The 27,783-nt window shown below is 40.7% G+C and overlaps 1 protein-coding gene across 3 annotated transcripts in view; it reads left to right on the top strand.

Moving 5' to 3' along the window:
- Positions 1-27,783, top strand: part of NMBR (neuromedin B receptor) — a 67,006-nt gene that overhangs the window by 2,808 nt on the left and 36,415 nt on the right. The window contains exons 2-3 of one of the 3 annotated variants that reach the window (XM_069973752.1): positions 14,305-14,363; positions 19,354-19,702. In XM_069973752.1, coding sequence (XP_069829853.1) covers positions 14,362-14,363; positions 19,354-19,702 — 351 coding nt within the window. In that variant the 5' untranslated portion in view covers positions 14,305-14,361. Of the gene's footprint in view, positions 1-8,724; positions 8,771-14,304; positions 14,364-19,353; positions 19,703-27,783 lie in introns of those variants that run through there. The other 2 variants (XM_069973753.1, XM_069973754.1) reach the window with 2 other exon arrangements.

Raw genomic sequence — 27,783 nt, 5'->3', positions numbered from 1 at the left:
CGATGATTGTGCTGCCAGGGCTAGATCATTCATGCAGCCCTTTACTTTAGTTTGCCGTAGTCTGATCATCTATTATAGGGGTAAATGTGCAGCCAGGTTATTTTTTAAAGGGGTACTCCACTTAAAAAAAGATTTAACCCTGTTCAATCCTCACCCATAATATAGGCTTGTGTGTATTAGGTTTCTATTACATAAATTGGTTAATTTCTACTCAACACATCCTGACTCACTGCTGAAGCTGCTGAAAATGCTCATTGCCTGCCTCACTCTATCTCCACTCCTCTGTCCTCCCCCTCCCTTCTGAGACAGAGGTCACATTATCTGTCTCTTCTGTTGCTAGGCAAGCTGTAACATCTAATCTGTAACCTCGTCCACCATTGACTTCACACAGATCAGTAAGCACCTGACCAAGGAGCGTTGAAACAACAGAACAGTGACAGCCTCCTAAGCAGTATAGGGGAAAAGAGACACAGATGTTTCATCTCTCTCTCTCTTTCAAATCTATCTATGTGGATGGATAGATAGATAGATAGATAGATAGATAGATAGATAGATATTTTGTTTACAGTGTGAGGCTGGGTTCACACACAGTATATTTCAGGCAGTATTTGGTCCTCATGTCAGGTCCTCATAGCAACCAAAACCAGGAGTGGATTGAAAGCACAGAAAGGCTCTGTTCACATAATGTTGTAATTGAGTGGATGGCTATCATTTAATGTAAAATATTTGCTGATATCTTAAAACAACGGCATTGTATGTTCAGACTACGTAAGTTCCGCAGAAATCATGGCTTTCTTAGTGCTGCAGGCTGAGGGAATCCCGGCCGAAGTGTATACACATAGTATACACTTCGGCCGGGATCCCTAGCAGTGCCGTAGAAAACTGATGCGTCATTCAGTGAATAGCGGCCACAGAAAACACTGTCAGTTCCCACAATGGAGCAAGCGGCTCCAGCCGCACGCTCCATTGTGTGCTGTGGGGAGTTCTGATGTGGGTGCGCACTGATGCTCCCGCATCAGAACTCAGCGGCCCTAAAGATCTTCCGGCCAGTACTGCAGTACCAGCTGGGAAGATCTTTTCAGAGACCGGCCGTTCCGTGACCCGTCCGGGTCACGGAACAGCCGGTCTCCTACCAAGCGTGAACATAGCCTTAAAGTGAACCAGCAAACGTGCAAACGCTTGCTTGTTGGCTGATCACTGCCCCTAATACACAGAACAATATCTGCTTGATTTTGCAAATAAACGCTCCATGTAATAGATCATTAACTGCTGTTTGGACAACGGCTACCTCTCCTAGTACCCTTCTCCCTATAAATATGCATGCTTTGCTGGATATACTGTATGTTTATTATACAAAGGAGAGGTAGATAAGACAGTAGCCCATTTCTTGACTCAACAAAGGATTATATATGTTAACATTTAATAATCTTTGTGTCTCTTGATATCTGCTGTCAATGGACATTAAGGATGCCTCCATAAGCATTAAACTATCAGCCAGCAAAAATCTATGTTATATAAATATTAAATATTAACCACCAACACCTCCAGTGTTATTAGAGTAACCATGAATATCAGTTTTAACCTGTCATAACCATACAGATACTAGGTATTTGCCCTTGGTATGGCTAACTTTAAATGTCAGCAAAATCAGGGGCATAGCTAGGATGCATGGGGCCCCATAGCAAGAAACTGCATGGGCCCCATGAATCCTGCAGAGCCCCACCCCATATTATTACATGATGTGGTGCAGTCCTGCAGCATTTCATTCTCCCATAGGATGGTGACAGCAGCTGCCACGCCTGATCCTGTGACTGTATCATGGGGGGGGGGGGGGGAATTGTTGGAGGAGTGTGCCCTGTTTCTGTTGGGGTTGTGGTGGGAGGTGCAGGGGAGGTTTGTTCCAGCAGCCACCACGCCTGACCCTGTCACTGTATACAGGATCAGGGAGTGGGGGTTGGAGGATTGTGTCCTGCTACTCTCCGAGGGAAGGGGCGTGGAGTTGGTTAGAGGAGCGCGCCCTGTCACTGTTTGGGTGTGTTTTGTGGACAGGAGGGACAGGGAAGGATGGTGCCATTGGCCTCCATGCCTGGTCCTGTCACTGTCAGGGGAGGGGGGGAGTGATTGGGTGGTGCAGGTAAAGGATGGTTAGTATCATGCTGGCAGCCCACTATTTACTGCCTGCCCCAGAAGTCCTATAGCAGTTGCATGGTCTGCCTCCATGGTAGCTACGCCACTGAGCAAAATCTAATCAGTGAAATAGACAGAAACATACTAGTAATACCTTTCTGCAGCTACTACTTGCCAGCTTCAAACCACACAAACTAGTTGAAAGAGGTTCAATCTTGCATGGAGGCTCTTATTTATTTATTTATTACTTTACACATGTGTCAGTGAAATTATACAGGAAGTTTAAAGCGTACTTTTTTTTTCTTCAAATCAACAGTTGTAGTGGCAAGCAGTTTTGCAATATACTTAATTTTTTAAGGTTTTCTATGTTTAAAGGGAACCAATCAGTATGGTTCCCAGGAGCACTGCCTAAAGCTCCTGCAGCAGCCTTGGCACGTACTGGCCAAGGCTGCAGCAGAAGCTTTATACCAGAGAAAAAAGAGTTTTATTCTCTGGGCGCGTGACAGACACGGGCGGGGAAGTAGTCATCTGGGCTGCTCCCCGCCCGTATCTAGTCACTGTGCTCTGCCTGTCAGGATGGACCTCTCCATCCAATAATGGACTTCTCTGCCTGTCAATCATCCCTTCCGAGCGTGCTGACAGGCAGAGCGCTCCGACTAAATACGGGCGGTGAGCCATCCAGGGGACTACTTCCCCGGCTGTGTCTGTCACATGCCCGGAGAATAAAACTCTTTTTTTCTCCGATATAAAGCTCCTGCTGCAGCCGTGGCCGATACATGCCACAGCTGCTGCAGGAGCTTTATACAGCACTCCTGGGAACCATATCAGCCCAATTGGGCTGAGTGCTTCCCTTTAAATCAATGTTAAATATACATCCAAACTGTGTTCGTGACGATATTTGGTCTTTCCTCTTCTCAAAAAAGAAACCAAACACTGGAAGACCCAGTTCTTGCACTTATACAAGGAAAGACACCTGTTCATCATGCAGGTTGTATATCAAATGAGGGCAATTAACTTAGGCTAATTATATTATTAACTAGCCGAAGGCTATACATTAGCGGGTCCCCGCTCCTGCTTGCTTTGGCGGTTCCCAGTGTCTTCACGTCCCGCTCGGCCAATCAGTGCGCTGCGGCGGGGCAGCGCACTGATTTGCCGAGCGGGACATGCCGGGAACCGCCGAAGCAAGCAGGAGTGAAGTTTAGATGAGCAATTCGGTCATCTCTACTGGCAGCACTAGTGTGGTGTTCACAATATGGGATACATAATGTCATATTTACTGTGTACCTGGAATGTTCCCATTTAAAATTTGTTTCCTAAATACCGTAACGGAGGCGCCGTTGTCTCCGCTCCCTGCTGTCTGTACCTGTGGAGGCGCCGTTGTCTCCGCTCCCTGCTGTCTGTACCTGTGAAATATGAGGCAAAGCTTCCTGATCTACCTCCAGTGTGACACCCAGTGTAATGTGATCCTATGGTGCCCTCTCCTAATGCACAGGTACGCTCAGCAGTAGATTTGATCAAACTTCGGGAAATCCTAGGTTTGATTGAACTTGAACACTCACGAACCTGCTGCATTAGATTCCCAATGCCTTCCCAGTCCGTGGGGAAGGAGGAGACTGCCCGGGTACTGGAATTCTGAAATTCAGCCTAGGTAATAGGAATTCCAGTCGGTACCCAGGCACTCTCCTCCTTCCCCACGGACTGGGAAGGCATCAGCAATCTAATGCGGCAGGTCTGTGAATGTTCGAGTTCTATAGCAGTGATTTTCAACCTTTTTTGAGCCGCGGCACACTTTTTATACTTAAAAAATCCCGGGGCACACCACCAACCAAAATGGCACTAAAACAGTACATATTATACATATAGTTAATAATATAGATTCTAAATGTATTTATACTCACTCAGTGTGAAACCTGGGCCTGTTTTCTTCTCCCCCCTGTGCTTCTCTCCACCATACTTCTCCCCCCTACTTCTCTTCTGTGCTTCTCTCCACCATACTTCTCTCCTGTGCTTCTCTCCACCATACTTCTCCCCCCTACTTCTCTTCTGTGCTTCTCTCCACCATACTTCTCTCCTGTGCTTCTCTCCACCATACTTCTCCCCCCTGCTTCTCTCCTGTGCTTCTCTCCACCATACTTCTCTCCTGTGCTTCTCTCCACCATACTTCTCCCCCCTACTTCTCTTCTGTGCTTCTCTCCACCATACTTCTCCCCCCTGCTTCTCTGCTGTTCTTCTCTCCACCATACTTCTCCCCCTGCTTCTCCTGTGCTTCTCTCCCCCATGTTTCTCTCCTGTGCTTCTCTCCCCCGTGGACGCGTCATCAGCCGCTCAGCCGCGATTGGCTGAGCACAGTTATGCTCAGCCAATCGCGGCTGAGCTTCGGATGACGCTGCAGAGGGCGGCCGGCACTCGGGAAGATCCGCCGCCCGCCCGAAGAAGACGTCACTGCTGAGGATCGGAGACCGTGGTCGGCACGTGACAAGTGAGTATAGCGCACCACACTTCCGGGTACACGAGTGGGGGTGGTGGGACACGGGGAAGGGGGCCATTCACAGACATAACATACATTACAAGGTTGTATAACTTTGTAATGTGTGTTATTCTGTGAATAATTTTTTAGCGCTGGACAACCCTTTTAAGTATAGAATAATGTACAACCAGGAGAGACCCCTAAATAGACATTGGACCCCAACTCTCTTGTGTGTCTCCCCCCCCCTCCATCCCAGATAAGTGTCACCCTGTACCCCCCTGTACCCCCCTCTCCACCCCTGATTGTCCTCCCCTTCCCACACACCTGTATCTTCTTCCTCCTCCTCCATTGTGCAGTGTACATGCAAGACCTGCGGTGACATCATAGTCACATGTCAAGGTCCTGTAACTTTGCTGTACTGTCTCCAGGCTGCTGTTTAGCCAAATTATAGCTAAACAGCAGCCAGGAGACAATACAGTATGGGAAAAACCTCTTTTAATGAAGTAAAAATCGTCCCCTGCCTCCTTACACTGACAGAGGGCAGGACGCTTCCAGGCTGCCTCATCCACTGTAATCCTTCTCTCTCTGCTCCCTGTAATGGCACCTCCCCCTGGTCTCAGCGTCCGGGGCAGCTGCCCCCCTTGCCCCCCCTAGCTACAGCCATGGGTTAAGGGAATCTGTTAGTAGGTTTGTGCTGCCTTAAATGAGGGCAGCATAAACTAGTGACAAAGATACTGGTGAGAACAATGTATTACTTACATCATTCAGTTTAACAGTTCTCCTGATAAACAGCAGAATAGGCACTTTATGCCCCACTACACCACCACCGTTTGCCCTCCAGCTGCTGATTGACAGCTTTCTGCCTATACACAGCATGGGAAGACAACTGCCAATCTGCAGCCAGTGTGCAGAGTGTGCATGTGCTCATATATCCGTGAGTTCTGAACACATGCACAAATGGAGAGAACTAGTTATTGCCCTTGTTATTTGGGAAGATATCTCTAAATCAGCTGCATAGAACAGTGTGATACATCCTTCTGGTCAGCGTCTCTGTCACTAGTTTATGTTACCCTTAGAGCAACATAAGCAGAGTATCTTTAACCAAGCATTTCTGCCCTAGGGGAGCAATAGTGCAGTGTGTCTATAAAGTAATTTACTGCAGAGTTATAAAACCCCTGATTCAGGCTGGGTTCACACTACGTATATTTCAGTCAGTATTGTGGTCCTCATATTGCAACCAAAACCAGGAGTGGATTAAAAACACATATTTACTGGGGTGGGATAGGGGGTGGTGTATAGTTAATATAGAATTGTGTACACCATACTATACCTGATAATAAGTAAAAGATTCATGTCTAGGGCTAGGAAAGGAGTAAATGTTATTGAACTAAGATAATGGATGATTATATGTTATATTTGTAACTGGAGAAGGAAGAACCAGGGTGGCTTGTTAACCTTATGTTGATAATGGGTGAAAGGATGGGTTGTAGGTGGGGCCGTGGATCTGGACACAATCGGGAGAGAGGTAAAGGTAAACGACTGATTATAAGATTTGAGGGATTGCCTCGGTTGTTTTTAAGGCCGGCTCTGCTCTTCTTTAAGTCTCAGTAGTAAAATTATAAATATTTATTTAATTAATTTTTATTTATTATATATATTTTTATTCATTTAGTTTTTTTTTTCTTCTTAGTATTCTTTACGATCATTATTATTATTTAAGTTTTAATTTTTATTTGATTTTACTTATTTATTTGTATAACACCTGAGGTGTGGAGGGATGATTTGGAATGGAAGCTGACGGGGGGACCATAATTTATCATGATAAATGGTGTATGAGGCCCTTCCGGGAGTTTAGTTGAGTGTATGGAGCACTGGTGGTCTACCTGAGTTGGCTTTCCTGTGTTCCAGGAAGGAATGGTTGGTGGGAAGGGCTCTGTTGGGCAGAACGGCTCCATAGATGGGGCAGTTCGGCCAGAGAGGGTACCCTGAATGGATGGAATTACCAGGTGGATAAAAAACAGAAGTATATCTCTGTAATCTTGTAATTTCGTTTGTATAGTATAGTGGTAAGATATAGTGGTGGTGTTAGTAAACTGGGATATACTGTTGGTAAGGGGAAGATTTTAGATAGTTCCTGATAAAGATATGGATTGAGCCCCCTGGTGAAATTCCCTCCGGATTATATTGCTGTTTGGTTATGGTTTATAATGGATGGTAATGAACTAGACCGGGTGTATTTAGCTGATGGAGATAGTATGGGGTAGGATGTGGATCATTGAGGTTTTAACATGATTTTGTACTATGAAAATTTAATAAAGAGAAGAAATTTAACCCATAGCTGCACCAGGACGTTATTGAACGTCCTCGTGCCGCTATGGGAGTTCAGAGGGGGGTCGCGCGGCGACTACCCTCTGAACTGCCGCGATCCCGGGTGCCGCGTGTAGCCCGGGCTCGCGGCTATTAGCGGGCACGGTCCGATCGCCGTGCCCGCTAATTAAGTACTTAGAAGCAGCTGTCAAAGTTGACAGCTGCTTCTAAATACTTGCTTTTATTCATACCTGGTGGTCTAGTGGGGGGATCGCCCCCCTGCGGCGCGATTGCGGGGGGGCGATCCCCGCATCCATCCCGGGCCGGGGTCTGCTCCGTAATGGCGCTGATCCCGGCTCGGCATTCTATTGCTTTTGGCTGCAGCAGCCAAAAGTAATAGAACACCGATCTCATGGATTCATGCAGTATAACTATACTGCATGGATCTCTATGAGAGATCAGAGTACATATACTAGAAGTCCCCCAGGGGGGCTTCTAGTATATGTGTAAAGTAAAAGAAAAATGTATTTTTAATAACACAAAACCCCCTCCCCTAATAAAAGTCTGAATCACCCCCCTTTCCCCATTTTATAAATAAAAATAAATAAATTAATTAATAAACAAACATGTTTGCTATCGCCGCGTACGTAATCGCCCAAACTATTAATTAATCACATTCCTGATCTCACACGGTAAACGGCGTCAGCGCAAAAAAATCCCAAAGTGCAAAATTGCGCAATTTCTGTCGCATCAAATCCAGAATAATTGTAATAAAAAGCGATCAAAAAGTCATATATGCGCAATCAAGGTACCGATAGAAAGATCACATCATGGCGCAAAAAATGACACCTCACACAGAACCATAGACCAAAGGATAAAAGCGCTATAAGCCTGGGAATGGAGCCATTTTAAGTGACGTATATTTGTTAACAACGGTTTGAATTTTTTACAGGCCATCAGATACAATATAAGTTATACATGTTACATATCGTTTTAATCGTAACAACTTGAGGAACATGCATAACAAGTCAGTTTTACCCCAGGGTGAATGGCGTAAAAACACATTTCCCCCAAATAAAAGAAATGCGTTTTTTTTTTCAATTTCACCACACTTTGAATTTTTTTCTGGTTTCCCGGCACATTTTAGGCAAAAATTACATCTGCCATAGCAAAGTACAATTAGTTGCGCAAAAAATAAGGGCTCACTTGGGTCTCTAGGTGGAAAAATGCAGGCGCTATGGCCTTATATACACGAGGAGGGAAAAACGAAAACGCAAAAATGAAAACTGGCTGTGTCCCCTAAGGGTTAAAATAAAAATAAAAAAATAAAAACAACAACACATATTTACAGTGTGAGGCTGGGTTCACACACAGTATATTTCAGGCAGTATTTGGTCCTCATGTCAGGTCCTCATAGCAGCCAAAACCAGGAGTGGATTAAAAGCACAGAAAGGATCTGTTCACACAATGTTGAAATTGAGTGGATGGCTGCCATTTAATGGCAAATATTTGCTGTTATTTTAAAACAACGGCTGTTATATTGAAATAATGGCAGTTATTTACTGTTATATGGCGGCCATCCACTCAGTTTCACCCTAGACATGAACCTTTTACTTATTATCAGGTATAGTATGGAGTACACAATTCTATATTAACTATACACCACCCCCTATCCCACCCCAGTAAATATGTGTTTTTAATCCACTCCTGGTTTTGGTTGCAATATGAGGACCACAATACTGACTGAAATATACGTAGTGTGAACCCAGCCGGTTAAACTGCATTTAGAAAGTCTTCAGAAACAATCAGCCAACCAACTCAAAGGTCACTCCAAAGATTCTCTCCTCAGGTGGGAGAAACACCCAAAAGGTCAACCATTACTGCAGCACTCGACTAATATTGGCTTCATGGCAGAGAGGCCAGAAAAAAGCCTCTCCTCGGTAAAAAATGATGGTAGCATCTTCGTATTTTGGACGTGTTTATTTTTTTCTGCAGTATAGAGAAAAGCAGAATAGAGAAAAATATTAAGATATTCTTAATGAAAATCTAATTGATAGTGCTCTTGCTTGGACCTTTCAACAAAACAATGAGAGAGATTTATTATTTTACACCAATTTTTTTTTTTTTTATTTTATTTTGTGACAGTTTGCACTGATCATGGGGGGGGAGGAGATTGGCAACACTCAGGGCACAGTTTCTCTACAGACATAAATTGTAGCTGGGGCAGCTCAACTATGCTCAACCTTGCTCAGTGCAAGCGTGGCTCTCTGGCCTTCTCTCAGCTGCCTCTAGGGGATGCCTGAGCTGTCAAATCCCAAGCACAGACCAGTCATTAGGGCTGCTGGGAGAAGCTCAGCTCTCAGATCATTCAAGTTGAAAGTAAAGCCTAGTGGACGTCATTCAAGCAGCTGAAGGCTGATAGAAACGAGAGCAGGAACATTGTAGGCAAGCCATGGGATTTTCATAGCAGGGTTTTTTTTTTATACAGGGGGGGACACCCCCTGGGCTTTTGAAGCTCATTTCATATTATTAAAAAGACATCTTGGCACTGTTTTTAAAGGCAAGCTATACATTAAATCAGACTGAGAAGCCCTATACAACCATAAACTTAGAGGATTTGAAACTCTGTATTAAAGGAGAACATCTGTTACATTCGCCATTGTTTGACATGGCCTAAATGTGTGAATACACTCTTAGCTTTTCTCCGTTAGATAGCAGCTCACCTGCATTGATTAATGGGAGTCAGAATCAGAAATCCACTTCACTATATTAGCAGAAGCTCAGCTTGGCTGCAGGCTATTGACAGATGGTAAACATGAAGTCATTATGGACAGTTAGTTTCTCTTAAATCAGTAGACAGAATTGCATAGGATGAGGATAGAATGATAATAAATTACAATTAAACATCAGTTTTCAATAATGTTTTGCAGGTAACTAATATACCACTAATATTAGGTTAGTTAGGCTTTCTTCATCTCTACTTCAAGACTTGTGTTAATAATTGTCAGATGACATGGCCATTGTTTATCTGGCTTATTTTGTATAATACCATTATAATGAAATTCATTTTACTGTAATAAATTTGTATTTATGGGTAATGCTGGGTTAACATGGAGCGATAATTTGCCCGATCGCACGATTAACGATTTCAAAGTGACAATTCTTTTTAATAACGATCAGCGTTTAGACGGAACGATATATCGTACGGAAAAATCTGTGTGCGATTGTTTAGCCATCGCTTAAGCCTATCTCGCACATAGGTTAAATTGGTGAGCGACTGTTTACACGGAACAATCTGCGAATTTTTTGCGACCGACCAATGACGATTTGAGAACATGTTCAAAGATCAAAATGAACGATTTCTCGCTCGTCGCTTGATTGTTCCCTGTGTTTACACGTACGATTATCGTTCGAAATGGATTGCTATTGTGCAAATTCGCACGATAATCGCTCCGTGTAAACGCAGCATTAGACTATTAAATAATAATTTTAAAGGTTAATTTTAGAAAAGTTAGCTCTTCTCTAGAGTGAAGGAAATTATACTAGCCAAACCAGAGTTTCCTCCAAAAGAAGAGTTGCCCATCTATGAACAGTTGACTCGGAATACATATCTTTCACTATAGAACAGTGTCCCAGATTTTTTTTACTGCAATCCAGACAGTTTAATGCTAACTTTTGCCACTTTTGCTGCAAAATTTGGCCAAAATGTTAGCAAATCTCAACACCTTAAAAGAACAAGCTCCAAACTAATAAAATGGGTTTTCCCCAAAAAATGTGCAGTTGTGTTAAAAAAGCTTACATTTTTCAAAAAATATTTAAGTGGTCAATAATTTCCAATACAATTGTGAAGGTGAGGATAATTACTGTGGGTTCTTTTGTATTATAACTTTTCTGTTTATTGGCACACTTTTTATCAGATCACATTTTTCAGAAGCAAACAAATAATAATTATGGTGAGAGAGGTTTGGGCTGTGACTCATTAAAAAGGGTTATCCAGCGCTACAAAAACATGGCCGCTTTTCCCCCTCTCCAGCTCAGGTGTGGTTTGCAATTAAGCTCCATTTACTTCAATGGAACTGAGTTTCAAACCCCACCCAATCTGGAGACAAAAGTGGTGCAAAAGTGGCCATGTTTTTGTAGCGCTAGATAACCCCTTTAAAGAGCTCAGTGAGATTGAGATTAATTTTTGAAAAGTATTTTACCCTGTTTTTTACTGATGAAGGACAAGAATCCCAAAATATCCACAGATGAAAGACTCTGCCTTTTAGAGAAGACTCTGGTCTGGCTAGTATTTAATAGTTTTGTATCTGAGAGAATTTGCATATTTTTTTTTCCATAAAGCATTACCTGAAAAATAGGTATCGCTACCACTGATCTATTTAACAAGGTTAATTCAGTGAATTTTTTCTGTCCATTTTTTCCCTAAATAACAGACGTCATTTAGAATACCAAATGATGTTTGTCATTTCACATTTTTGGCGCCTGTCATTATAATGACAGCTGTAGGTACATTATTCTAATTCAGGACCTTTTGGGTGTTGTTCTTTTTTTGAAGGTCTGTTGAATTTAGTAGTAAAGATGGCGAAAGCATCCACGAATAATTGTTGTGTAATTTTATGTCTGTGCAAAAAATGTCTGGTATTCAATACACTATGGGGGACATTTAGGAAGGGTCCGCCAGAGACATAGGCCAGGAATAAGGCGCAGATTTGCCCCTTCTCCCTGGCGTATGCCTGCCGTATCCCCTGCTCGCCCGATTGGCGGGCAGGGGGGCTCAGGGGAGCGCGACAAGGCAGGAAGGAGCTGTGGCCTCCTCCCGTGCCGCATTTATCATAATAATGTATGCTTGCAATGCATTCCACTGACTTCAGTTATAATTTGGTAACAACAGACTTTTTTAACTTAGTGTAAATCTAGCCTATTATTGATTAAAAAAAAGCTATTCTACAGCTCATATATAGCTGTATATTATTGTGTTTTGGACATGTAATTAGAATTCTTTGTACATTTTTTCTGTGTTTCTTTCTCTTTATTCAATTATATAAATTTTATTGTACAAATAGCCAGTTTTACATAAAAAAAAACAAAAAACAAAAAACTAATACCAATTTTTTTTATCTCACCCTTCCCTCTTATTCATACCGCCTCTACCCAAATTACATTTTTATTTACAAAGGAGTAGCCTGCCCCTGATTATTACCTAACGTAATCCCACGCTATTCTTTTGAAACAATATTTTCTCTAGATAAAGACTAGAGGAAAAGGACAAAGAAGTAAAACAAAACACAAAACAAAGCAAGAAAACACACAATAAGAGAGTCAAAAAGAAGAGGAAAGAGGAGGAAAAATTACTTTCCAATAAAAAAATAAATGAAACAAAATAATAATAAAAAAGACTCAATTGCCTCACCTGTTAATTTATATTGAAATTCTTTTTTTCATTCTTTTCTGTATAAGGCTATGTTCACACAACATTTTTTTTTTAACTCCGTTTAAACTCTGTTTAAAGTCAAAAATAACGGATGTCATTTAGCAGCCTGGACTTCCCTTACATTGTTCTAGTTTGGGTTATTAATTGGCCTTTGGGTGTGGCTTAATTGAAAAGTCTATTGAATTTAATAGTAAAAACGGAGAAAGAACGGTGACAAAAGAAAAACTGTGTGTGAACACCTAATAAAAAGCATCCGCTGTTTGCAAAAGACGGCCAAAACTAATGATCATGTTCATTATTTTGACATCCTCTGTAAAAACGTCCATTGTTCAATACATCTTGTGCATTGGATGTCCATCAGCCCATTGAGTTAAATGCATTGCATAGCAGTCACATAAATTGCAGCAATAACAGACTTTTTTTTAAATTGCAAAATCAGCTTCCTTTTCTCAATTTTTGACGTTGTGTGAACATAGCCTAATTCTTTTTTTTATATAATTTCTAATATAACAAACTTACTAAACATTGATATCTTGATATGACTGTTCAGTTTATTTACAGTATGGTACATACGATAACATATGGTACTGTGTGGTATGATATGCAGGTCAGATGCCAACAAGCCTTGAATTGGATGTTTTAATATAGAGAATTTTTGTGGTAGCTGCAGGCATCCAAAATGTGATATCTATGCCTGGACAGAAGATTTGGGACTCTATATTGCTCCTTCCAATATCTATTAAAAATTAAGCAGTACAAAAGATTGAACCTAAAACTCACATGTTCTAGCGATGGAATCCTCCGTACCTATGCATGAGCTAAACCCTCCACTCCCCCCCCAAGGGACTCTATTACCCTTCATGTTTAAACCCTGCAGGCACTTGAACGACCTTGTATGCTAATACGGTATATCCGTTTGTTTGTTGTTTGTTTGTTTTATGTTTCCTCTTCCCTGATCTTGTGTTTTCTTCTTCCAAACCTGGAGGAGGTATCCAATGTACTTTATCCCCCCTGCGTGGGGCGATTTTGCCTTGATCCTGTTTATTGTATGCATTAAATCTTCCTTAATAAAAACTTTGACACTAAAACTCACATGTTATGGTGTTAAACTGGACATTCATTTAAAGGCATACTTTAAAAAACTAAAAGGCAAAAAAAAAAAAAACACAAAAAAAACAACAACTTTCAAATCAACTGGTATTAGAATGTTATAGAGATTTGTAATTTACTTCTATTTAATAATCAGTACTTCTAATCTTCTAATAATATCTTCTAATAATATGTGTACTATATATTATTCCACACCTTCAGCTGCTGTATGTCCTGCAGGAAGTGGTGTATTCTTACCAGACTGACACAGTGCTCTCTGCTGCCCCCTCTGCCCGTGTCAGGAACTGTCCAGAGCAGGTGAGGGTTTCTATGGGAATTTGCTACTGCTCTGGACAGTTCCAGTCATGGACAGAGGTGGCAGCAGAGAGCACTGTTTTAAACTGGAAAGAATACACCACTTCCTGCAGGACAAACAGCAGATGATTAAGTACTCGAAGACTGGAGATTTTAAAATAAAAGTAAACTTTTTGACAGTTGATTTGAAAGAAAAACATTTTTGCTGGAGTACCCCTTTAAATAAAGCTGGCTATTCCTTAAATAAAGCTGGATAATAGTTTCTCTATTTACAGAGATTACAATGCATTTCTTTTATGTGCTATTACATCATGATACGAGGAGCGTTTATGTGCATAAAGTAACTTGAGGGCAGTGATGCTTTAAACCAATGACATGTTGCCTGGTTATGGAAAAAGTACAGTATCCATCCAACAGTAACATTATCCCATAGTCATTACTGCCTTCTATACTTCAGTACAAAAATAGAAAAAGGAAGCCTCGTAAGTGGGAGCAGATGGTGTGATTAAATAGACTGTACACAGTTGGAAGATGGCTGAAAATGATCTCCTTTGTTCTGTTCCACCAGATAGAAGAAAAAACTGAAAAAAATGCCAAGTCTAGAATTGGAAGAAGAAATCAAAACATGTTAAGCATTGCCATGTACTTTGTTACAATGTATCTGTTTTATCTCTGTATATCATTTTCATATTAGTGATTATTAGCAACTTGCATTTCCTGTCTGCTGTGCACTGACAGTTCTTGCACCACTGCAGACAGTGAATTCCATTATTTATAATAGCATAAATAACTTCTTCAATACACTATTCCTGAGAGGGGATCCAAGAGAGCTGTTAACAGCTGCCACAAGCCTTTCAAATTAAAATGGCATAAATCTATTCAATTTATTCTTGTCTATTAATTTTAATGTTCAAAGATATACCTAGTAGGACAAGTGCTATAAAAGCACATGAGGTTTAGCCAGGATATTGAGGCTAAACTCGTATTGTTAAAAAGGTAATATAACCAGAATTTGTGGACTGGATATGAAAACATCATTTACGTTGTGAGTTGCTGGTTTTAAAAAAAAAATATATATATATATATTTACCCTTTATAGCTTTTGCTTGAAAATAGCAAATAAATGCTAAAAGCCAGCGTCCTAAAAAATCTATGATTTTTTTTAATTATGCATACCTGTATTTTTGAGGGGAGACTTAACAGACTTACAAAATGCAAGAAAATTTTTTAAATTTCCAACACTTTGATTTGTATGTCGTAACAGATTTGGATAATATTTTTATTAACCACCTTAAAGAGGACCTTTAGCCAATTCCTCAAAAAATAATTAGTTCACACTGCTTTTTTGCTGTCAGTTTAACATATCCATTTGATGGAGGGTGGGGTGGGGTGTGGAATGGATGGTAAAAATAAATGCAGTTGTATGCTATCTAACAAGATCCATTTTCCATTGACTTACAATATAAAGAAATGCAAATTGAAACTAATCCCTTTTTTTTGTTTGTTCCTTTAGCATACACAAAAACATGATTGATAATGTCTTCTGTACATTAAAATTAAGCATAAAAAAATGGATACAGTGAAAAGCTATGTTCACACAACATCAAAAATATAGAAAAGGAGGACGATTTTGATATTTAAAATAACGTCCGTTTTTGCCATGATTTAACTGACTGCAATGCCAATGCATTGAAGTCAATGGGAAGACGAATGTCCAATGCGCACAATACATTGAATTACGGACGTTTTTGCCATGGACGTCAAAATAATGAACATGATCATTATTTTTGGACGTCTTTTGCAAACAGCGGAAGTTTTTTATTAGTTGTTTACAAGCAGTTTTTCTTTTGTCACTGTTCTCTCTCCGTTTTTACTATTAAATTCAATGGACTTTTTAATTAAGCCACACCCAAAGGCCAATTACTAACCCAAACTAAAATAATGTGCAAACACCATAATATTAGGATGGGACTGGACTGGACTGAACCCACCAGGGAAGATAAAACTAAAAGGCCATCTTCTTTATCTAGCTATGCAAAACTGTACGTTTAACTTCATTTAACTGTACTATGGTATCCATCCATAAATGTATTATAATTTATTACAATAATTTAGACTAAATCTTGTGTTTCTGGGGCAGGATTCAACTTTTAACCTTTTAGGATTATCCTCTCACAGCGTGGGCCGTCTCTGCAGTATGCGGCTCTGCATTTAAATAGCTTGTGTCCCACATCCCTTGTGTCTAATGGGGGGGATCTCCCCCTCCCACCCCACAATGCGATCACGGAGGGGGATCCCTTTCTGTTACTGGGCCTTAGCATAGGACTGATGCTGATACTGGCTTTCCAATCTATAGATCTGGTCTGCAGCAGCTCAGAGGAATACAACACTGATCTACTTGATCAGTGCTGTATTAAGTATAATGCACTGATCTCTATGAGAGATCAGTGCAGCAATAATAAAAGTACCCCACGGGAACTACAAGTTAAAATATGTGTGTTTTGGGGGAAATATAAACCCTGATGGTTCCCTCTAGTAGTTTTTAGTAGAATTTTAAAGGATACAGATATGATAACATAAAAAAAAGTGCCCTGCGGATGTTCAACGGAGATAGTAAACTATGCTTTTATGTAAACGTTTATATTACTGGCTTCTATGTTTTATAATACATATGGATGTTACAGATTTTTAAGTGTATATAAGATGTATTTTCAATAAAGATTTTAAAGAAAAAAAGTTAAAGTATGTGTGTAAAAAAAGTGTTACTATTAAAAAATCTCCTCCCCTAATGAAAGTTTAACCCCTAGGCGACCTAGGACGTACCGGTATGTCCTGAAAGTCTGTCCCCAGACGACCCTGGACGTACCGGTACGTCCTGAGCTATAAAGCACGCTCCGGAGCAATCAGCAGCCGGGACCTCACCGGTAATGACACGCTGCAGCGATCGCGCTGCCGTTTGTCATTAACCCCTTAAACGCCGTGATCGCGGCGCTGCCGCAGCGTTAAAGTGTAAGTGACAGGGAACTCCCCGATCGGACCGATCGGGACCCCCGCAGTGTGATTCCGATTGGCGATCTGCTGCACTAAGCCTGCACAGGCAGGCTCAATGAGCAGAGCGCCGATCACACTAATCAATGCCTATGGCATAGCAATCATCAGTGTAGAAATCAAAGTACTGTATGTACAAGTCCCCAAAGGGACTTCAAATGTGTAAAAAAAAAGTTAAAAACACCAACACACAACCCCAAAACCCCTCCCCCAATAAAAGTCTAAATCACCCCCATTTCCCATTATACAAATAAAACATATAAAAATAGATAAATAGATAAACATATAATATACAGTAGCGTGCGTAATTGTCCGATCTATTAAAATATAACAAGCGTCATTGCGAACGGCGTACACGAAAAGAGGGAAAAAAGTGCGCAGATTACCGTTTTTATGTTACATTATATATAAAAAAAAATAATAAAAAGTAATCAAAACGTCCAATCTTCACAAATATGGTATTATTAAAAACTAGATATCATGGCGGAAAAAATTACACCCCATACAGCCCCATAGGTAAAAAAATAAAACCGTTATAAGCATCACAATAGGCCCATTTTATTAATATTTAACTGCCCAAAAAAAGGATTTCATTAAAAAAAAATATATAACATTAGAAAATCTGTGTAAACCTGCATATGGTTGTGTTCGGACTGACCTATAGAATAATTGTATAATGTCGCTTTTACCATATAGTGCATTACATAGACACAGGAAACCCCCAAACGTTACCATATTGCATTCTTTTTTACGATTTCACCTATTTATATCTTCATAAATAATATATTTGGAATTCCATCATACATGTTATGGTAAAATGAAAGACGCCATTACAAAGTACAACTATTCCTGTAACAAATAAGCCATTACATGGCCTTGTAGATAGAAAACTGAAAGTGCTAGAGCTCTTAGAAGGGGAGGAGGGAAAAATGAAAGCGCAAAGATTAAAATTTGCGCGGTTCACTGGGTCATTTTGGGCCTGGTCCTCAAAGGGTTAAATCATCCCCCCATTTTATAAAATAAATAAAAAAACAGATTTGGTATCGCTCCGTGTATAATCGCCCAAACTATTAAATGAATACATTCCTGATTATGCACAGTAAATGGCGTAAGTGCAAAAAAATGCAAATTGTAAAAATTGCTGATTTTTGGTCACATCAAATCCAGAAAAATTGTAATTAAAAGTGGTCAAAAAGTCGCATATATGCAAGCAAGGTACCAATAAAAAAGTACAGATCATAGCACAAAAAATTATAACAAACAGAAAAGAGGCGGGGCCTGCACTACCAATTTATAAAGGAATAGGGTGCTTCCTAAGACAAACCAATATACATAGACCACTAAAGAAACAGAAATGTCATATATAGGAGCACACCAACAATGATTGAAAAAATACAAAAATATGTTTATTAGTAATTACCACACAAATGCAAAAACACAAAAAATGGCAAAGGAAACCGGATGCCTGCACAATAAAAACATTTAAAATTCCCAAAAAGGGAAAAACACAGTGGGACCCACACAATAATGGGAACCCACAGGCCAGCAAGCGGTCATGAAATGTAGCCCTATAAACCCTCAAACAACATGAAGTGAATAAACAACATAAACATGAATAGAAGTGTCTACATAAAAAAAAACAAAATATACAAGTGTAATCTGAATGGTGGCTAAACTATGAAATACTAAACAATAAATAAATCAGTAGTGCATGTCACCAAACACAGAGGGAGAGAAGCGACTCGTTGCGGCCCATGTATATATATATATATTTTATGTAGACACTTCTATTCATGTTTATGTTGTTTATTCACTTCATGTTGTTTGAGGGTTTATAGGGCTACATTTCATGACCGCTTGCTGGCCTGTGGGTTCCCATTATTGTGTGGGTCCCACTGTGTTTTTCCCTTTTTGGGAATTTTAAATGTTTTTAATGTGCAGGGATCCGGTTTCCTTTGCCATTTTGTGTGCTTTTGTATTTGTGTGGTAATTACTAATAAACATATTTTTGTATTTTTTCAATCATTGTTGGTGTGCTCCTATATATGACATTTCTGTTTCTTTAGTGGACAAAAGAATATACCTTACATACACCAAAAAATAAAAGCATTATATGGATCAAAATAGAGCAATATGAAGAACTTTTTCTTTTAAGTTAGAATAAAAAAAAAAAAATTTAAATAAAATAAAAGTTATACTAGTGACATATCATTTACATAACATAGATAACATGCCAGTTTAACCATAGAACAAACAACGTAAACACGAAAACCTTCAAAAAAAATGATTTACCTTTTTTTTTCCAATTTCACTGCAGAAATATTTTATTTTGGTTTTGCAGCATATTTTATGAAAAAATTAAGTCTGTCATTGCAAAGTATAATTGGTGTCGCAAAAAAAAGGGCTCATGTGGGTCTGTAGGTGAAAGAAATGTAAGCGCTGTGGCCTTTTAAACACAAATAGGACAAAATGGAACCGCAAAAATGAAAATTGGCTCAGTCCTTAAGGGGTTAACTTGATCATCTCCCTATTGGTATCTTAAATGTATTCCTTCTTTTTTATCTTTCAGGTACAAAGCTATTGTAAATCCAATGGACATCCAAACATCAAGTGCTGTTCTGTGGACATGTTTAAAAGCTACAGCCATCTGGATCATTTCAATGCTTTTGGCAGTCCCTGAAGCTGTGTTTTCTGAAGTGGCACATATCAACGGATCAGACAATGTCAGCTTCACAGCTTGTATCCCATATCCACAAAATGATGACATGCATCCAAAGATCCATTCTGTTCTTATATTCTTGGTCTACTATCTCGTACCACTGACTATTATAAGCATTTACTATTATCATATTGCTAGGACTCTGATTAAAAGTGCACACAACATCCCTGGAGAATACAGTGAACATTCCAAACGACAGGTGAGTACTTACATTGATAAAAGAAGAGATAGATAGATAGACAAGATTACATGGCTAAAATAGATACCAAAATGGGTTTAATGGAATGTGTTATGTATTAACTTTTAGTCTATTTTTATTAGATGTACGCTTTAGAAGATATAAATGTTTTTATGTTTTAGCTACTATTTTATTGGTCCAGGTGTTGACCATCTTGTGTATTACACATCCCTTCTGTATCTACTTTTAGCTTGGGTATGTTTCTTTATGGCAGCTGCAATAAATGGAAGGGAATTGCCAGAAAATGTCAATAAACTAATATAGCCTCTAGAAAGATCCATGGTACCCTACCACAGAGTCCAGTGAGTGGCATGGTTGATTTAGATGTATATGATGTTACCATCCTGCCTTACCTAGGCCTCCTAAAGTACAACAGTTATGTTATCTGCAATGTAATTCCTGCCTCTAATGATATTTAACCCCTTCATGACCAAGGTTATTGGTGCCAGGATGTCCGGGCCAAATTTACGCAATGTTCCTTCCCGCCTTTTAAGAGCCATAGCGCTTTTATTTTTCCCACCTACAGGGCTGGTTGTGGTGTCATTTTGTATGCCATGATCTCTAGTTTTTATTAACATCATATTGGTGTAACAGAAAAATTTGGATTGCTTTTTATTCATTTTTTCCTGATAAATAATAAAAAAAATCAGCAATCCTGGTGTGTTTTTTCCCCGTTTACGCCGTTCATCGTGTGGGAACAGTAATGTTATGCTTTAATATATTGGACAATTTGGCACGCTACAATATGTAATAATATGTTTATTTATTTATTTTTAATACTTTTAAAAACTTTCTTTTTTTTTACACTTTTTAACACTTATATTTTACTATAAAACATGCAATCATTAGATTGCATATACTGATCTATGTGATGCCATAGCATAGCATAGATCAGTGTTATCCGCGATCTATGCATAGAGCCTGCCTGAGAGCATAGATGGCTGATCTGACAGAATGGCGGTAAGTGGCTTACCCCGCCCGTCAGTACAAGCAATCAGGACCACAGCAGCCATCCCAATCAGTCAGTGACAGGTGCCTGTCCTGTCACTGACTACCTTAACCCTTTAAGGACGGGGCCAATTTTCGTTTTTGCGTTTTCGTTTTTTCCTCCTTGTGTTTAAAAGGCCATAGCACTTGCATTTTTTCACCTAGAAAATTACAGGAGCCCTTATTTTTTGCGTCACTAATTGTACTTTGCAATGACAGGCTGAACTTTTGCATAAAGTACACTGCGAAACCAGAAAAAAATTCAAAGTGTGGTGAAATTGAAAAAAAAAAAAAAGCATTTCTTTTATTTGGGGGGTATTTATTTGTACTCCATTCACTCTGGGGTAAAACTGACTTGTTACTCATGTTCCTCAAGTGGTTTTGATTAAAACGATATGTAACATGTATAACTTTTCTTTTATCTGATGGCCTGTAAAAAATTCAAACCATTGTTAACAAATATACGTTCCTTAAAATCGCTCCATTCCCAGGCTTATAACGCTTTTATCCTTTGGTCTATGGGGCTGTGTCAGGTGTCATTTTTTGCGCCATGATGTTTACTTTTTATTGGTACCTTGATTGCGCATATACGACTTTTTGATCGCTTTTTATTACATTTTTTCTGGATTTGATGCGACCAAAAATGCGAATTTTTGCCCTTTGGGATTTTTTTGCGCTTACGCCGTTTACCGTGCAAGATCAGTAATGTGATTAATAATAATAATAATAATAATAGTTCAGGCGATTATGCACGCGGCTATAGCAAACATGTTTATTTATTTATTTACTTTTATTTAAAACATGGGAAAAGGGGGGTGATTCAAACTTTTATTAGGGGAGGGGGCTTTTTACTAATAACAATTCTTTTTTTTTACACATATACTAGAAGCCCCCCTGGGGGACTTCTAGTGTATATACACTTTGATCTCTCATTGAGATCTTTGTTGTATAGTAATACAGCAAAGATCAATGAGATCGGCACTCGTTTGCTTTCGGCTGCTGCAGCCGAAAAAAAACAAACGAATGCCCAGCCGGGGTCGGCGCCATCTTGGAGCGGACCCTGGCCGGCACACGAAGATCTTTCCTCAGGGATCTCCCCCACTAGACACCGGGGAACGGCTGCCTCCGGTAATCGGAGGCAGCTGTCAACTTTGACAGCTGACCCTGATTACCTGATTAGTGGGCACGGCGATCAGACCATGCCCGCTAATAGCTGCGGTCCCGGGCTACACGCGGCACCTGGGATCGTGGCGGTTCAGAGCGGGGTCGCCGCGCGGCCCCGCTCTGAACACCTCCTAGGGACATATGATGTACAGGTACGTCATATGTCCCTAAGAGGTTAAACGCTGTGATCGCTATAGATTGCAACGTTTAAGGGGCTAATGACAGGCAGCTGCGGGATTACAGCGGACTGTCAATATCCTCAGCTCCAAACACACTGATGTGTGGCAGTGTGTGAAAAGCCCCTGAAGTAAGGAACATATATATATGCCACTACTGCATGTGGCATTTGCAGCAGGAAAATATATATACTCACTGCAGTGGTTGCTGACAAGTGGTTGATAATAAGTGGAGTTTAAAGAGGAGTTAAAAGAAGGAGTTCCAAGTTCTGGTAAGTGCTAAATCTCTTTCTTTTTCACAGTTTTTTTGCACTGATGATGATGGCTAGTGAGATGGGAGGTTTTATTCAGTGCGCAGTCTGCCGCATGTACGCGCAACTGGAGCAGGAGTTCCAGGGTGAGTACCGCTGTGACAGATGTGAGCATGTTGCCCATCTAGAAGCTCGAGTTAGAGATCTGGAGAAGCATATTGCAACACTGAGGGAACTTGGCCACCTTGAGAGGGAACTTCTGCTCACTGAGCAGGAAGTTAGTGGGGTAGAGATGGAGGGTGGTGATATAGATCAGGAGGCCCAAGTAAGTAGCTGGGTTAATGTAGTTTGAGGGACCAGTAAGGGATCCAAGAAATGGAAGGCCACTTCCCCTACTGTATACCCAAGCAAAATTGACAAGTTAGGTGATGATGCGAGGGCATCAGTGTCAGAAATGGCAGCTCTAGTGGAACCTGTTCTCCCTAACAGCCGGGGGAACAGTCCAACTAGTAGTGGGCGGGATGGTATTGTAGGTAGGCCTAGACAGTTAGTGGTTGTAGGGGATTCTATAATCAGGAAGACGGATAGAATAATTTGTCGCCAAGACAGCCTCAACCAAATGGTTTGCTGTCTCCCTGGTGCCAGGGTTCGGCATGTGGTGGAAAGGGTGGATAAATTACTTGGGGGGGCTGGGGATGACCCAGCTGTTGTGGTCCATGTGGGAACCAACGACAGCATACAAGGTAGGTGGAGGTCTATTAAAAATAATTTTAGAGAACTAGGTGCGAAGTTGAAGGGAAGGACCTCCAAGGTTGTATTCTCTGGAATACTGCCTGTGCCATGTGCATCGCAGGAAAGACAGCGGGAGCTTAGGGAGTTAAATGCATGGCTCAAGTCGTGGGGTAGAGAAGAAGGATTTGGGTTTTTAGAGCACTGGGCTGAATTTTCATTGGGGTACAAACTATTTTCCGCAGATAATTTGCACCTTAATGGAAGGGGGACCACTGTGCTGGGGGAGAGAATCCTAGAAGGGGTGGAGGGGTTTTTAAACTAGGGATGTGGAGGGAGAGTGTAATATAGTGGCTGAAAGGTTAGAGAGGGGACAGAACATTGAGGTGGGAGGAGAAGGGTCCTGTGGGGGGAGGATAAGAGCAGTGAATAGGGAGATCCATATGGTGCAGATGAGCAGGGGGGATGATTGTAGCCACAGCACTGTAATAAATCCTATTTCTTATAATGTAGCGGTTAAACTCGATGGTAATATAAAGTGTATGGTTACTAATGCCAGAAGTCTAGCCAGCAAGATGGGGGAGCTGGAGGCCTTGGTTCTGGAGGAGTCCATTAATGTGGTTGGTGTGACTGAGACATGGCTGGACTCCTCACATGACTGGGCTTTCAATATTCAGAGTTTTGCGTTGTTCAGAAGGGACCGGGTGGGCAGAAGGGGAGGAGGAGTATGTCTGTATGTCAGAAATGATATTAAAGTGAGTGTAAAAGATGCAATAGTGGGCGATGACTGTGATGATGTGAAAGCATTGTGGGTAGAACTACAGAAGGAGGTAAAGAGTGAAAAAATTATTCTTGGTGTAATCTATAGACCCCCCAACATTACTGAGGAGGTAGATGGTCAGTTGAATAGACAAATAGAGCGGGCTGCCCGGGAGGGGACAGTAGTGGTAATGGGGGACTTCAACTACCCAGATATAGATTGGGGTCACAGTTCAGCTAAAACCACAAAGGGGAGGGAATTTCTTAACCTCTGCAGGATAATTTTCTCGGCCAGTTTGTGGAGGAGCCAACTAGAAGTGATGCCTTGTTGGATCTGGTTATTTCTAACAACGCTGAGCTGGTTGGGGATGTCAGTGTCCATGAACACCTGGGTAATAGTGACCACAATATAGTGACTTTTAGCTTAAAGTGTAGAAAAGAAAAACATGTTGGGAGGGCAAAAACTCTTTTCCTGGGTTAAGAACAGAACTTCAGGGCATAGACTGGGAGCGGCTGCTGTCACATACTGATACGAGTGGCTGCTGTCACATACTGATACAGCTAATAAATGGGAAATCTTCAAATCCACATTAAATAACTGTACTGCCAAATATATTCCTATGGGTAACAAATATAAACGGTTAAAATCCAATCCCACATGGCTTACAACCGAGGTTAGAAGGGCTATAAATGAGAAAATAGGGGCATTCAAAAAATACAAATCAGAGGGGTCAGCTTTAGCCTTTAAACATTACAAAGAAGTCAACAAAACCTGTAAAAATTTAACAAAAGCAGCAAAAATTCACAATGAAAGGCAGGTAGCCATAGATAGCACAAGAAACCCAAATTTTTTTTTTCAAATATAATAATGCAAAAAAAACAAGGTCAGAGCATGTAGGACCCCTAAATAATGGTGATGGGGAGATAACTGGGGATCAGGAGAAAGCTGAGTTACTTAATGGGTTCTTCAGTTCTGTATATACAAAAGAAGAGGATGGAGCTGTGGTGGGTGGGGCCAGTACTGAGGTGGGTAGGGCCAGTGCTGCTAACACATGTAATGTACTGAACTGGTTTACTATAGATATGGTCAAAGATAAATTAAATAAACTCAATGTAACCAAAGCTCCAGGGCCTGATGGATTTCACCCCAGAGTTCTGTAATTTCTCTACCCTTGTATGAAATATTCAGTGATTCTTTGCTTACTGGTATTGTGCCGAGGGACTGGCGTAAGGCAAATGTAATGCCGATTTCCAAAAAGGGCTCTCGAACTTCCCCAGGTAACTATAGACCCGTAAGCTTAACGTCCATTGTGGGGAAACTATTTGAGGGGCTTATAAGGGACTACATCCAGGAATATGTAGTGGCTAATAGTATTATAAGTGATAACCAGCATGGTTTTACTAAGGACAGAAGCTGTCAAACCAACCTGATATGTTTCTACGAAGAGGTGAGTAGAAGCCTGGATGGGGGCGCAGCTGTGGATATCGGGTACCTGGATTTTGCTAAAGCGTTTGACACAGTTCCTCATGGACGTCTGATGGGTAAGTTAAAGTCTATCGGTTTGGAAAGTTTAATGTGTAACTGGATTGAAAACTGGCTTAATAATCGTACCCAGAGACTGGTGGTCAATGATTCCTACTCCGAATGGTCCCCGGTAATAAGTGGTGTACCCCAAGGGTCAGTACTGGGCCCTCTTCTGTTTAACTTGTTTATTAATGATATTGAGAATGGAATTAACAGCAATGTTTCTATCTTTGCAGATGACACCAAGCTTTGTAGTACAGTACAGTTTATGGAGGATGTGCAGATGTTACAGGATGACTTAGACACACTGAGTGTTTGGGCGTCCACTTGGCAAATGAGGTTCAATGTGGATAAATGTAAAGTTATGCACCTGGGTACTAATAACCCACATGCATCATATGTCCTGGGGGGAGTTACTCTGGGAGAGTCGCTGATGGAGAAGGATCTGGGTGTACTTGTAGATAATAGACTACAGAACAGTACACAATGTCAGTCAGCGGCTTCTAAGGCCAGCAGGATATTGTCATGCATTAAAACAGCCATGGACTCTCGGGACAGGGATATAATATTACCGCTTTATAAAGCTTTGGTGCGGCCCCATCTGGAGTATGCCGTCCAGTTTTGGAACCTGATTCATAAAAAGGACATTCTAGAGCTGGAGAGGGTACAAAGACGGGCAACTAAACTAATAAGGGGAATGGAGCATCTTAGTTATGAGGAGAGATTAAAAGAATTACATTTGTTTAGTCTGGAGAAGAGACGTTTAAGGGGAGATATGATTAATTTATTTAAAGCGTAACTGTCATGTTTTTTTTATTGCAGAAATCTGTAGTATAAGCGATTTTAAGAAACTCTGTAATAGGTTTCATCAGCCAAAAAAGCCTCCTTCTGTACTCAAGAAGCAATCTCCCAGCCTCCCCCCCTGACTTCTTATCTGTGCATTATCAGACACGTCTTCATTACAGAGAAGCCAGTGCAGACGGGCTCTGCTCTCTCCATTGTAAGCCTATGAAAGGGGGAGGGGCTGAGGGAGATGAGGGAGCAGGAAGATGTGACATGAAGGTCAGCTGTTTGTAGACTCTCTGGGCACCTAAACCGCAGGATTCAGGGGTCAGAAAGGTCAGTGCTTATCTATGAACTTACTGAGAGAAGATTGCAGGGTGTTGTACTTTGCAGAAATCCTCCGTGCTCAGTCACTCCTAACAGCCCCTCCCCTCTCCATAGCCACATAATGGACACAGAAATCCTGCTTAATCTGATGTGAGGGGGGAGGCTGGGAGATTGCTTTTTCAGTACAGAAGGAAACTCTTTTAGTACATAAAACCTATTACAGTGTTTCTTAAAATCGCTTGTACTGTTGATATTTAATGTTTTCAGAAAAATTACCCTGAAATGACAGTTACGCTTTAATATATAAATGGCCCCTACAAGAAATATGGGGAAAAGATGTTCCAGGTAAAACCCCCTTAAAGGACAAGGGGGCACTGCCTCCGCCTGGAGAAAAAAAAGTTCAATCTCCGGAGACGACAAGCCTTCTTTACAAAGAGAACTGTGAATCTGTGGAACAGTCTACCACAGGATCTGGTCACAGCTAAAACAGTAGAGGGCTTCAAAACAGGGCTAGACAAGTTCTTAGACCAAAATAATATAAATGCATATGAATAGAACTTATCATCCCTCCCCCTTCCCTGTATCCATCCCCTCCTTGGTTGAACTTGATGGACATGTGTCTTTTTTCAATCGTATTAACTATGTAACTATGTAACTATACGTATTGTGGAAGTGAAAGGGTTAAATAGTGTTTAAAACACATAATAATAGTTTTTTTTTATATAATGCAGTGCACTGCGCAGAGATCTGTGCCATCTAACTGTGGGATGAAGAGTGCATAATGTTGAACTCTCACAGGCTTCGTAGATGTTCTGCACATGCTCTGCATGCATGTGCATGTGAACATCTATGAAGCTGCCGAGAGTAGAGTACATCATTGTGCAAACAGCGCTTGAGTGAGATTTCCTTATATGAGCACAAAAATGTCCTGTATTATAGAAAATCAGCCTTTGGCGTAGTCCTCATGATCCAATGCTTCTAATTAGATTTTTTTAATTCCATATAAAGGAATTGGCAGTGCACTTCGCAGCGAAGCCATTACTCATAGCAACCAATCGGATACTACTCTCATTTTAAAAGGGCATTGGAAATATAAGAGCTGTAACCTGATTCATTGTTACGGACAATGGTCTCATTTTTCTTTTACGCTAATTTAGAGAATTCATCCCCTTTAAACGATTACAGTTTCGTAGAAACATAGAAGATTGTCCGCAGAAGAAGCCCCCCTGGTCCATCTAGTTTGCCCCCTTTTTGTATTTTCTTTTTTTATTATCTTAGGACAGATTTATGTTTATCCCAGGCAGGTTTACATTCAGCTACCACATCTGCTGGAAGTTTTTT

Source organism: Dendropsophus ebraccatus, chromosome 6 (assembly GCF_027789765.1).
Source record: "Dendropsophus ebraccatus isolate aDenEbr1 chromosome 6, aDenEbr1.pat, whole genome shotgun sequence".
Lineage (NCBI taxonomy): Eukaryota > Metazoa > Chordata > Amphibia > Anura > Hylidae > Dendropsophus > Dendropsophus ebraccatus.
This window is presented reverse-complemented; position numbering and strand designations above follow the sequence as displayed.